Source organism: Gorilla gorilla, chromosome 22 (assembly GCF_029281585.2).
Source record: "Gorilla gorilla gorilla isolate KB3781 chromosome 22, NHGRI_mGorGor1-v2.1_pri, whole genome shotgun sequence".
NCBI lineage: Eukaryota > Metazoa > Chordata > Mammalia > Primates > Hominidae > Gorilla > Gorilla gorilla.
In genome coordinates this window covers 46,379,499-46,393,518 of record NC_073246.2, presented here as the reverse complement: position 1 = coordinate 46,393,518, position 14,020 = coordinate 46,379,499, and the positions used below count along the sequence as shown (strand labels likewise).

The 14,020-nt window shown below is 46.3% G+C and overlaps 2 protein-coding genes across 2 annotated transcripts in view; both read left to right on the top strand.

Annotated features, from left to right (window-relative positions):
• Positions 1–14,020, top strand: part of TSPEAR (thrombospondin type laminin G domain and EAR repeats) — a 217,830-nt gene that overhangs the window by 165,204 nt on the left and 38,606 nt on the right. The window lies entirely within an intron of this gene.
• Positions 9,611–11,123, top strand: LOC101136522 (keratin-associated protein 10-1). The gene has a single exon (XM_055373723.2). The coding sequence runs from the start codon at positions 9,669–9,671 to the stop codon at positions 10,515–10,517; it is 849 nt and encodes a 282-aa protein (XP_055229698.1). The 5' UTR covers positions 9,611–9,668; the 3' UTR covers positions 10,518–11,123.

The window sequence follows — 14,020 nt, the reverse complement described above, 5'->3', positions numbered from 1 at the left end:
GCTCCCTGTGCTGGGCTGGGTGGGTGGAGGGTCGGTGGGAACAGCAAGGCCCCAATGGCAGAGGAAGTCCAGGACAGCATGGGGACACATGCAGACCAGAGGGTGAGAGAAACACATGGACACACAGGTCCAGATGTAGCCAGATGTGGTTTCAAACAGGATTGAGCAAATCTGAGAATAGACTCCTAGAAATGCAAATGCAGGCAAGGGATGCTGGCAAGGTGTGGCCGTCACCACGTTGCCCGCAAGAGGCCCTGAGTCTTTACTTCTCCACAGCTATACAATCACAATGCGGGGGGCACACATTATTCTTTTTTTTGCCAGGTTGATTTAAAAAACTATTTTCTCATGGTTTTCTTCAGCAAGGTGTGCAGCGTTCCAAAGTGTGGACACGCCGCACTTGGTGTCTGCAACGCCAGGTGGATGGCCCTGAGTGTCTCTCCAGTTGTTCATTATTACAAACAATACCTCTTGTGAGATATGGCAAGGTTTCTCTTCAAACAGCCTGATCAGTCCTTTAGTGTTTCATTCCCAGTACCCCTCCCCATGTCTTCTTCTTTCCTTCTTTCTGCTTTTCCTACACACCCAGGCATGCGACAGCACCAGCTCACATTCCTTTCCTTATTTGAGAAAAGACTGACTCTCTAGCTCGCCGCAGACGACCCCTTCCCCTAAATGTTTAGCCAATCGGGTCTAGCTTAGATTGTGTGGTCCGACCCCAGCCAGTTAAAAAAGGGCACAGGGGCAGGATTTGCGTCAAAAATAAAAACTTTCACTCTCCTTTGTTCTGTGTGCTCTCGTGGCAACTGGCCACATGAGAGGCACTTCTCTGCGCAAAGATAAATTTGCTTTGCTAAAAAGTCGTTTGTCTAAGCGCTCATTTTCCTTATGACTCTGAGTTCTATCTCTAACACCTCCGTGGGTGTTTCTACCATATACCTTTCCACACTCAGGTACATTTTTGCCTAAATTCCTAGAAGTGGCATTGCTAGCGCAGAGTGTTCATGGATTTAAAATTCTTAGAGATACTGAGAAATGCCCTCCAAAGATGGTCCCTAATTGTGCCTGTGAATACCGATGTCAGAGGAAATGGTGCAGTGGGGAACTGTGAGGGCCTGTCCCTCCACGGAATATCAGAAACTGGCAAAACCCAAATAAACAAACCCACCATCCCCGGCCAGCCCCCGGCCAGCGTCCCCTGGCTCTGCAGTTGTATTTCTAGGAGTCTACTCTCGGATTTGTTCAATCCTGTTTGAAACTGGCTCCATCTGCACTCGTGTTCATGTGTTCACGTGTTCTCCCACCCTCTGGTTTGGACGTGGTCCCACACTGTCCTGGGCTTCCTCCACCATCGCTTCCCCAAGACCTTCCTGTCCCCATCTGCCGTCCACCCACCCACCCCAACAAAGGGGGTTGGAGTTCAATTTTATCTGAACTCTGGAAAATACTTGAAGGTTTGCAGCAGTCAAGGGGACACATAATCAAGAAAAAGCGGCACAACCCAATAGGACAACCTTGTGGATTTTAACTTCCCCTTGCCCCATCCCCCCTCCCCAGCTGGATGACAGTCAGGAAGACAGCAACCTGAGTTTCTGGTGTGGGATGCTGTTGCCAGGGAAGCAGAGGGGACCTTGTTTGCAAGGCAGTGCAGTTGTCCGTTTCTACCCATCTGGTGGCTCCCTGAAGGACTAACACACAGGGCTTGCCTTATTTCGCCAAATCAGACTCAAGGCAGAGAGCAGCTACACTGAGGCTTTGTCAGAACATTAAACAGTCAATGCCACCTGGGGCCAAAGATACCAGCCAGAAAACATTGGGCACTCCCAAAAAGCCTGGGAGGAAAAGCTGGAAGATGACATGCTTTGAGGAATAAGGGAGGTGGGAGATCCCACTTATTCTTGGGAGTCCAGAAGGCCCCCACGCATGCCCATGATGGGGCACCGGCTCAGAAAAGACCTGAGAAGCTCTCAGTGTTCACCTCTGGCTGAACTTCAGGCTCTGAGCAAGCAGGAAGGGAAGGTGCAAGCAGGAAGTAAAGGTGCAAGCAGGAAGTGAAGATGCAAGCAGGAGGTGAAGGGGAAGGCAGAGTCACAAACTCCCCAGCTGAGTGCTGGGGGGTGTGGACCAATACACAGAGCCCAGCTACAAACCCTGAAGAAAAACAATTTTTTTATTCCAGGCGTTTAAGGAACTCTCTGTCAAATTACTGTCTTAGCACCAAGCTAATAGAAAGTGAGCACACATGATGAAGAAACTATTTTTTAACTTGACATAAACAAGCAAAAACAACCACAATCCACAACAATCAGCAACAGCAAACTGCGCAGAGGGAGGAGAACCTGATACCCAGAAATATCCCATTGTAATAGTCACTGGTTTTCACCAGACAAAGCAGAAAGAAATATGAGCTACTCGTGGGGGGAAAGCAATTAATGGAAAATCTTCCTGAGGAAGCCCAGAATTGGACTTACTGGATAAAGCCTTTCGATCAACTCTCTGAAACATGTTCAAAAAACTAAATAAAATCAGAGACGAAGAATTAAGATAAACCAGGAGAATGATGCCTCACCAAATAGAGAATATCAATAAAGAGATAGGAACTTTAAAAAGAAACTGAACAGAAAATCTGGAATTGAAAATTACAACAACTGAAATAAATAATTCATGATAGGGTTTCAACAGCAGATTTTATCAGTTGGAAGAACTAGTGAACATAAAGACAGATGAATTAACATACTCTAGTCTGAGGAGTAGCTGAGACAAAGGGGAGTAGATGTGAGAATGGAGAAAAATGTACAAATCTTGGAAGACCTGTGGGACACCATCAAGCATACCAACACACTTAACTGGATTTCCAGATGGAGGGGAGACGGGGGAGCAGAAAAAATAATTGAAGAAATAACGGCCAAAACTTCCCAAATTGAGAAGACATACCAATGTACACATTCAAGCCACTCAGTGAACCCCAAGTAGAATAAACTCAAAGAGAATCACACAAAAACACAGCGTAATCAAATTCTCAAAAGTCAAAACAGAATCTAGGAAGCTGCTGGACAGAAGACTAACAGCAGATTTCTCATCAGAAACCATGGAGGCCAGAGGCATTGGGATGACATATTTCACATGCTGGCTTGGGGTACAGGGGCAGGGGAAACCAACAACCAAAAAGGCATCAGCATCTGACAAAATTATCCTTCAAAAATGAAAGAGGGGCCGGGCACAGTGGCTCATGCCTGTAATCCCAGCACTTTGGGAGGCCATGGCAGGTGGATCACGAGGTCAGGAGATTGAGACCATCCTGGCTAACACGGTGAAACTCCATCTCTACTAAAAATACAAAAAATTAGCTGGGCCTGGTGGCGGGAGCCTGTAGTCCCAGCTACTCGGGAGGCTGAGGCAGGAGAATGGTGGGAACCTGGGAGGCGGAGCTTGCAGTGAGCAGAGATCGCACCGCTGCACTCCAGCCTGGGCAACAGAGCGAGACTCTGAAGAGAAAGTGATTCATTTCAAGCTAAATAAAACCTGAAAAAGCTCATTGCCAATAGACTTGCCTTACAAGAAATGCTAATTCAGGCTGAAATAAAAGGGCACTAGACAGTAACCTGGAGCCATATGAAGGAAAGGTAGCCATGTTGGTAGTTTGTGTGTTTATAAGAATTCTTCCATTACGTATTAGTTATCTAATTTGTTGGTGTACAAATTTTTATAGTATTCCTTATAATCCTTTTTATTAATGTACGGTCAGTAGTGATATTCCCATTTTCATTTACGATTTTAATTATTTGAATCTGTCATCTTTTAATCTAGATAAATATTTGTCTAGATAAAGATCTAGACAGATAAAGATTTGTCAAATCTGTTGCTCTTCTCAAAGAACCAACTTTGGGGTTCATTGATTCTACTGATTTTCTACTTTCTATCCCATTTTTCTGTGCTCTAGTCTTTATTTTCTACCTTCTGCTAAATTTGGATTCAGTTTGCTCTTTTTCTAGTTCCTTAAGATATAAAGTTAGATTAATGATTTGAGATCTTTATATTTTTTTAAAAATGTAAGCATTCAGTTATCAATTTCCCTCTACATACTGCTTTCACTGCATCTCATAAGTTTTGGTTTGCTGTGTTTTCTTTTTTATTCATCTCATAGTATTTTCTGTCTTCTCTTTGAGCTTCTCCTTTGACTCCTTGGTTGTTTGAGAGTGTGTAATTTAATATACACATATTTGTGAATTCCAGTTTTTCTTCTGTTATTTTCTAGTTTCTTTCCATTATAATCAGAGAAGATAGTTTGTATGAGTTTGATCATTTTAAATTATTAAGACTAGTTTTGTGGCCTAAGGTATAGTCTAATATGGCAACTGTTCCATGTGAACTTGAGAAGAGTGTGTTGTCTACTCTTGTTGGGTTGGGTGTTTCTGCATCTATGTTAGACCTATTTAGGGGGTTCTTCAAGTCCTCTATTTCTTTACTGAATGTCAATTTAATTCTTTTTTTTTAATTAATTAATTAATTTTTTTTTTGAGACAGAGTCTTGCTCTGTCACCCAGGCTGGAGTGCAGTGGCATGATCTTGGCTCACTGCAAGCTCCACCTCCCGGGTTCACGCCATTCTCCTGCCTCAGCCTCCCAAGTAGCTGGGACTACAGGCGCCCGCCACCACGCCCGGCTACTTTTTGTATTTTTAGTAGAGACGGAGTTTCACCATGTTAGCCAGGATGGTCTCGATCTCCTGACCTTGTGATCCGCCCGCCTCGGCCTCCCAAAGTGCTGGGATTACAGGCGTGAGCCACTGCGCCTGGCCTCTTTTTTTTTTTAATTACAGAGAATGGCTCATTGATGTCTCTCTTATTGTAGAACCAGAACTGTCTATTTCTTTCTTCATGTCTGTCCATTCTTGTTTCACATACTTTGGTGATCTGATATTACATATGTATATATTTACAACTGGTATATCTTCTTGATGGATTCACTTTCATCAGTGCATAACGTCCTGTGGGCCCAGCCCCTGCTGATCAGTCTGCTCCAGCTTGTGCATGACAGTGGCTTCCTCATTAGCCTCCGTTCCTGGCCATTCTCCTGGCCTGTGGCTGGCTCCTCCCCCGCCAGGCCATCATGTCCCCAGGTAACACCCATGTGGCTCCCCCTGGGCAGCACATAGCATTCCTCAGTTGCTCTCATTAGACAGGTCCCACTTCCTAAGGTCTGGAAAATTATGATGGCCTAATAAAACAAGCTGAGAAATTTAAGCCTAGCATTATTTCTCTCCCAATTATTGACAACATTCGGTGGTGAAAGTCTTTGGGTCCATAGCTTGCTTTGTAGAATGGCTTTTAATCCTAGATTCATTTAATCACTATGATATATTTGGGACTTTTCCTTTTGTTGGAGTCTGTGTCTTGACAAATATAGACATTTGTGTCTCCACCAACACCATCAATACATAGACTCCTCTCGCCATCCCATAAATTTCCCTCATGCCCCTTTGTAGTCATTCCACATCCCCACCCTAGCCCCTAATAGGCACTGATTTTTTTTTGTCTTATTATGATTACTATTGCCATAATATCACATCTACAGAATCCCACAGTGTTTAGTATTTTGCCATATAATATATGACTTAAATAGACCCTTCACTAAAGAACAAATATGGATGGCAAATAAACACATGAAAACATGTTTCACATCATGGATCACCAGGACAGTGCAAACTTAAACCCCAGTGAACTCTCCCTATACAGCTGTGTTGACTAAAGTAACGATACATCTGATGTGCAGGACTGGCAAGAATGTGGGGCTTTGCTGATACGTTTGAGTTGAAACCTCCCATCTCACAGTGGTTTTTGCTTATGCAAGGAATCTACTCCCTTTTATCTCCTTGCTTTACTGCTTTTGGATTGAGTGTTTTAAGTTTTTTTTATTCCTTCATTGTATTGGTTCCTAGTGCTACCATAGCTAATTACACCAAAAGTGAGACTGGAAACAGTGGAAAATTATTCTGTCATAGTTGTCAGGGCCAGGCACCTGAAATGAAGGTTTCCACAGGGCCATGCTTTCTCCAAGCTCCAAGGGAGAATCTGCCCTTGCTCCTTCTAGCTTCTGGTGGCACCCAGCAAACCTTGGGGTCCCTTGGCTTCTATCTTTACTCCAATCTTTGCCTCTGTTGTCATATCATCTTCTTCCCTTTGTGTGTATGTCTGAACTTCCTTCTCCTTTCTCTGGTAAAGACACTAGACATTGGATTTAAGGTTCACTATGATCCCGTATGACTTAACTAATTATATCTGCAAATACCTTATTTCCATATAAGGTCATATTGGGAGGTTCTGGGTGGAGACAACTTTTGGGGAGGAATGATTCGGCCAAGTACTAGCATCTACTTCCTAGTGAGTTGTATATTCCTTTATTATTATAGTGGAGATTATAACATGAATCCATGACTTTTTAAAGTCTAATGTAAATTAGACCTTATATTATTTTTCAGATGGTGCAGTGTGCTTAAGCCACTTTAACTCTATGTAGCCCCTCCTGAATTTTGTGTTCTTGCCATGTATTTTATTTCCATAAATATTTTACAACTTACATTTTATACAGTCAACATTCATTTAGATTTTCCCCATGTGTTCTTTTGTTACACTTCATTTCCTTATCAACTTCTTGCTTTCATCTGTGCTTGTTTTTGTTCTACCTAATGCTCCCTTTAGTATTTTCTGTAGTGCAGATCCTGCTGGTGACACGCCCTCTCGGTGTCCAGAGGATGTCATTATTCTGTTCTCATTTGGGGGAATCTTCTTCCCAGGTATAGAATTCTAGCTTTGTGCTTCTTTTCTTTCAGACAGTAAATATATCGTTCCATTGTCCTCTGCCTTTCATCATTTCTACTGTGAAGTCATCTGTAAGTGTTATTGTTGCTTCTTTGAAGGTAATATGTCTTGTTTTCCTCTGGCTGTTTTTACATTTTTCTGTCTTTGGATTTCAACCCCAATGTGCCCAGGTGTAGTTTTCTTTGTGTTCACTTGCTAAAGATTCTTGGTTTGGAGGGTTCCTTTTTTTCTTTTCCTTTTTTCTTTTCTTTTTCTTTTTCTTTTTTTTTTTTTTTAACAGGTCTCTTTCTGTTGCCCAGGTTAGAGTGCAGTGGTGCAATCTTGGCTCACTGCAGCCTCTACCTCCCAGGCTCAAGTGATCCTCCTCCTTAGCCTCTTGAGTAGCTGGGACTACAAATGTACCACCAAAGTGGGCCAATTTTTTCATATTTTTTGTAGAGATTGGGTTTTGCTATATTGTCCTGGCTGGTCTTCAACTCCTAAGCTCAAGCAGTTTGACCACCTTGGCCTCCCAAAGTGCTGGTATTACAGGTGTGAGCCATCACGCCTGGCCTAAAGATTCTTAAATGCTCTTTGCATCTATGCATTTCATCAGGTTAAAGTTCTTGTCCATTACATCTTCAAATATTTTACTACCCCTATTTCACTCCTCTCCTTGTAGGATTTCAATCATTTTTCCCATAAATTTTCACAAAATATAGGCATGTTTATTGCTCCACTTTCTTTATTTCCCTCTTTTCTTTCCCATCTCTGTATTCAGGCTTGAAATTTCCTCATCTCCCTTCCTTTACTAATCTTCTCTTTGGTTTTGTCTATATGTTGTAAAGCTAAGCTACCTAGTTCTTAATTTCAGCTATTGTGTTCTTCATTTCCAGAATTTTTGTTTGATTCCATTTAATAAATCCAGTTTGACACTGAAATTCTCCATTTGTTCTCTATTTTCTTGAGCAAGTTGATCAGCATTAAATTCCAGTTTCACAATTCTAATATCTAGATCTCCTGCACGTCTGTTTCTCTTGTTTGTTTTTTTCCTCTTGGTCTATTTGGTCAGTTGGTCTTGTCTTCTAATATCCCTAGTAATTTTTTGACTGAATGAAGGACTTTATGAAAATTTATAAGATGATTTGAGCCTCTGTTGATGCTGCTGTCTCCAGAAGAGATCACTTTTGTTTCTGGGAGGCAGTTAGGCTACAGGCAGATCATATGAGTTCAGTACGAGCTTATTTAAAGATAGGCTTCATTCTTTCTGGTTTTTCCTTCCTCCTAGGGAGTAACCCTTCACTTACATTCAGCATTTCCAACTGAAAGCCTAGGGTTTTTTTGCTAGAATCCCTCCACCTTGTCAGGTCCTGAACTCTGTGGTTTTTTTCTTCTAATTCCATGAGACTACTAAAAGCTCTGCTCAGCTGATCAGGCTCTCGGCCTCTTGGCTGTGGTCTGTAAATTGGTAAATGCCTCAATAAGAAAATCCACAAGGAATATTGGACTCACTTCTGTGCACTTTCTCTCTAATGCGGATTCACTCACTCAAGTCTCAGCTGTCTTGATACCTCCCGGCCCCTTCGAACAGAGATTTTGTTTGTAAACCAGATTTCCTAATATTTCTTAGCTAGATGGCCAGTCTGATGTAAGCCAGTTCCCCACACAAGAAAGGAGAACTTCACAGAGCATTTTATACAGCATAAGAAAAACGTGGCACAATGGAATCGCTTTCAGAGCTCAAAATTACTCTTAAATAATTTCTCCAAAAAAGTTTATTATTTCAGCCCATTTTTATAAAGGCTTTTCCTTGGGCCAGGCATGATTTTAGGCCTTTGAAGACTGAGTGGTGAACAAGACAAACACACTCCCTGCTCACATGCAGCTTACGTTTGAAGAAAGGAAGCTGAGGGCAGCAAGGACAATGAACAGGAACAGGGAAGACACGTGGTGCAGAAATACTGATGATGGCCAGGCACAGGGCTCATGCCTGCAATCCCAGTACTTTGGCCAAGGCAGGAGGGATCACTTGAGACCCCATCTGTACAAAAAAAAAAAAAAATTAAGAAATATTGATAATGGGACTTGAGTTATCTATGGTTGAAGCACATCATAAAGCTATGGCCTTTAAGAGCAGAACCAAATCCATGGGCCAGTTCAAAACTTTTCTTTCCTGTCGGAAACCCAGTCCTATCCCCAGCGTTCCCACATGCAAGTCTGAGTGGACCTCGGGGAAGGCCGCGGGCAGGGGCATGGCCTCTCCTTCCTTGCTCCCCTTCTCCCTGTTTGGGGCTCTCACTCCTCCAGTGATGGGGACGGGGGAAGGAATGTGCAGGGCCACCACTGTGGGGCTCGCTGGCCACTGCTGCACCTTCTCTCCGGCTGCTCCAGTGATCCTGTGCTTCTACCGGCTGCTCCTGCCTCTTCAGTGAGGACCTGCTTTAGGGAGGAGACGCCCCCACAATCGTGAGTGGGACAGCTCTCGCCTTGCCATGCCACACTTTGCGTAAGGCTGAAGGGCCACCCCTGCCTCCGCAGCCCCCTTCTTACAACCCGGACTGCACTGGTGGCGTGCTGGGACCAGGTCCACCTCCACTCTTGCCCCCAGGGATCCACATGGGACAGGCTACAGCCCAGACAGGACAGGAGATTTATGACCTGGGCCACATCACAGGCAAACAAACATCCCTAGTCATGACACACACCACCTCTCAGCAACCAGGAAGGGGACGCTGTGGGCCCTGGAACAACAAGGCCAGGAGGGGTATAAAAGCGGAGCCCCACGAAGCTCACACACTCACTCAGTCACTCACACACACTGACTCCCACACTCACTCACACCGCCCGCAGCTCACCTCCTCCCCACCCCAGCATGGCCGCATCCACCATGTCCGTCTGCTCCAGCGCTTGCTCCGACTCCTGGCAGGTGGACGCCTGCCCAGAGAGCTGCTGTGAGCCCCCCTGCTGCGCCCTCAGCTGCTGCGCCCCGGCCCCCTGCCTGACCCTGGTCTGCACCCCAGTGAGCTGTGTGTCCAGCCCCTGCTGCCAGGCGGCCTGTGAGCCCAGCGCCTGCCAATCAGGCTGCACCAGCTCCTGCACGCCCTCGCGCTGCCATCAGTCTAGCTGCCAGCCAGCTTGCTGCACCTCCTCCCCCTGCCAGCAGGCCTGCTGCGTGCCCGTCTGCTGCAAGCCTGTGTGCTGCCTGCCCACCTGCTCTAAGGATTCCTCTTCATGCTGCCAACAGTCTAGCTGCCAGCCAACTTGCTGTGCCTCTTCCTCCTGCCAGCCGGCCTGCTGTGTGCCCGTCTGCTGCAAGCCTGTGTGCTATGTGCCCACCTGCTCTGAGGATTCCTCTTCCTGCTGCCAGCAGTCTAGCTGCCATCCAGCTTGCTGCACCTCCTCCCCCTGCCAGCAGGCCTGCTATGTGCCCGTCCGTTGCAAGCCTGTCTGCTGCAAACCCATCTGCTGTGTGCCTGTCTGCTCTGGGGCTTCCACTTCATGCTGCCAGCAGTCTAGCTGTCAGCCGGCTTGCTGCACCACCTCCTGCTGCAGACCCTCCTCCTCCGTGTCCCTCCTCTGCCGCCCTGTATGCAGGCCTGCCTGCTGCATGCCTGTCTCCTCCTGCTGTGCCCCTGCCTCCTCCTGCCAGGCCAGCTGCTGCCGCCCAGCCTCCTGCGTGTCCCTCCTCTGCCGCCCCGCGTGCTCCCGCCCGGCCTGCTGAGCCCTCTGCTCAGGCCAGGAGTCCAGCTGCTGATATGCACCCCTGCTGGGCCAGCTGGGCTCAGTTCCTGACCTGGGTTAGGTGGCTGCCCCCACCTAGGACGGGTCCCCGTGTCTCCCCTGTGCTGAGGTGACCTCCCCCTCCTTGCTCCCAGGAGCCTCCATCCTTGCAGCTCCCCAGCTCCTACGTCCCAGCAGGTGCCCACCTGCCTGCTAGGTCCCCTGTCCTCCCTCCCAGCTTCTCTGCTCTGGGTCACTTGGCCTCGACTTGAACCTGTCAGTACCTCCTCCTGCTCCCCAGTAAACTCCCCTTGGTCACCTGATTCTCTTTTCCTGTAGTGCTCCTGGGGACACATGGTTTTGAGTTCAGATTGGTCTCTAGCCGTGACTGTTTCTATGAATGAGTGACTTAACCTAGAAGTCACAGGGGACAGTGGCCTAACTCCTCCAGGGGGTCACCAGGTGGAACTCACGGCCACGCCCAGGAAGGCTCAGTCCCGGCTCAGCCTCCATGCCTGGGTCTTCCTGAGCCTGGTCATTGGCTGCCGTGCCCTGGGCTGTGGGGCTCTCCAGGCCCCAGGACCGTCCCACCCACTGTCCCACCTGGGAGAGCCCACCCTGCAGGGTCACCTTCCAGGAAGCTGGCCTGGGGTCCGGGCACCACAGCCTCCAGGCCTGGTCACCCTCCCTGTGTGCCGCCCGCCCGAGGGTTCTGCCCGTTTCGCAGCAATGCGAGGGGAGAGGGAGGGGCTGCTGCACCTGCGCAGGAGACAAGGGGCTCGATCAGGACAAAAGCATCATGGAATGGGCGGATGGAGGCACATGATTCCCCAAAACCCAGGCGCTGCCCAGGTTCTCCTCTGGGGCGGGGCAGCAGTTTCCACACAGGTGTAGGGACAAGGAGCCTGGGTTCCCACAGATGATGCCGGTGCGGGCACACAGTCAGCGACACTCTCATCTCTCTAAGGCTTGGTCCACGCGGGGAGCATGAGCTGCCTGTGATGACCTGTGGGAAGGCCGTCAGCGGGGACAGTGGTAAGATCAGGCAGCGCATGGGGCTCCGCCACCCTGGGTGGGCGCAGAGCAGTCAGTCCTCAGAGTGTGAGACAAGCTCCTCCAGGCCAGCTGCAGAGACCGAAACGCTGATGAGAATGCCTGCCCCTGGGATGCTGCAGTCACCCCACAGCCAGGCCGGCCGCAGCCTGATGGACGTGGTGCTGCCATGGCTGTGGTCAGAACAGGCACAGAAATGCCACAGAAAGTGAGGTGGCGCCTGGGGGGCGGGGCCTGCGTGGTTGCTGCCCAGGGCCCTCAGTGGCTGGGGGACCCCGCGTGACCCCAGCTCAGCCTGATCTGCTCTCAGCTCCCTGCCCTCTGCACTGACGGCTGCTGGGAACCCACTATGGCCTAAGTGCACAGCCGTCCACACTGTTTCCTGTTCACATTCCTAGCCCATTTCTTATCATGCTATGTGTGTTTTTCTTGTGGATTTAGGGCTGGGGATCCTCTGTCCATCATATGCCCTCCAAATATTTCCAACCCATCATTGCTTCTATACAGCACACTCCCCGAGATTGGAAACAGGCCTAATTTTGCTGATATTGGTTTCATTGTTATTGCTTAGATTTAACTTTTTGCCCCATTTGCTGATATGACTTGTGTGAGGTATGATGTATTAATCTTTCTCTTCCACCAGTAGCCAACTGTCCTTTTTTAAAGTTAGTTTATTCTCTCCATTTCTCATTTGAAACATCTCTTTCGTCTGATAGAAATGTTTGTATAGTCTGCTTCTGAAATCCGTATTTTGTATTTTGTTCTAGTCATCTCTTGATCTATCCTTGCATCCATTCCAGATGTTTTATCCATGTTATTCAGCTTCGTAATATATCCTAACAGCTCATAAGAAAGGTGTCGCTATCTTATTTTCTAAAAACGTTGGTTCTAGCTTGTTCTCAATTAATTTTAGAAAGCTTTTCAAGTATTTTTAAACTGCTATAATTTTGATTGGGATTGCATTGAGCTTTTAAATATGTAGGAGGAAACTAACAGCTCATAAGGAAGGTGCCACTATCTTATTTTCTAAAAACATTGGTTCTAGCTTGTTCTCGATTAATTTTAGAAAGCTTTTCAAGTATTTTTTAAACTACTATAATTTTGATTGGGATTGCATTGAGCTTTTAAATATGTAGGAGGAAACTATAATTGTTCATCTTGTCTTGCCTTGCAGTTACACAGTACAATAGTTCCATTTAGAATTCCATCATTTTCTTCTATAGGTCTAAAATATTCCTCTTTGGATTAAATTCTAGGTATTTCATAGGGATGTTTTACTAGTGTGAATGGGGAACAGTTTTCTATTATGTTGTCTTAGTATATAAATCTTATATATATGTCTATATAAATTTTTCACATATATATTGTCTTCATATCAAACCATATGTTTAGCTCGTTTCCTTTGCAAGTTCTCTTATTAGTTCTTAGAGTTTGTCATTGATTTTCTTGGATTTTTCTATGTAGATGAGCTCATCATTTGAAAATAAGGAGAATTTAACTTCTCATTTCCAATCTTTAAAACTCCCATTTCTATTGTTTTTCCTGTGGCAACATTACTTTGAACACCCAGGATGATGCTGAATAAAATTAAAAGAATCCTTGATTGTTCCTGACTTTCATGAGAAACGTCAAAGGTTCACCACTACACACAGTGTTTGCTGTGGGGTTTAAGTAGAAACCTTTTATTTTTAAACCAAGTCTATTTCCTTTTTGTTATGAATTTTCATTTACTAGAATCAAGGATTGTTTTGAGAGGGAGGAGTGGATCCTAGAGACATGGTGCTACCTGAGGCATAGTTTCTAAATCTCCCTAAATCCCAAATAGAAACAGAGAGAATTACCAGATAGAAAAAGAAAAACCCATGGGTTCCATTTAGGACAGAACTTAATGGCACGATATCACCCAAAGGCCCAAAATGCGAGTGGGTAGGAACCAGGCCCAGAAGCCAGCGTTGCTGAGGTCTGTGCCGGAGGACACCGAGGGAACACTGGCAGGAGCAGCAGCCTGAGGATGGAAGAAGCCCAGCACCGCCCGGAAAGGGGGCCAGAGTGTGAACAGCCACTGCAGCTGGGCAGGTCCCTCCTCTCCATCAGCCATGGAACACAAGCGGCTGCAGGAAGAAGCCTGACAGGGCTGGACCCTGCCACTGTGAACTCTTGAGTCTGAGCCACCAGGGCTTCCTTCCACAGAAGAGTCCCTCTGTCTCCCAACCTGAGGGTAAGGAGCTTGGAGTGGAAGCAAAGTTGGGCAGAACAGAAAGTCCACTTCCAATGGAAAAAGACCTAATAGCCCCATAGATAGTTTTTTTTTTCTTTTTTTTTTTTTTTTTTTTTTTTGATAAACATAGAAATTGATCCTTCTGGTCTTAAAGCTCAAAACTTTGCTTTATCTGTAATCCCAGCACTTTGGGAGGCCGAAGCGGGCGGATCACCTGAGATCAGGAGTTTGAG

Coding starts and splice junctions, on each gene's coding strand:
- LOC101136522 (XM_055373723.2), top strand. CDS start 9,669: ATGGCCGCATCCACCATGTCCGTCTGCTCCAGCGCTTGCTCCGACTCC.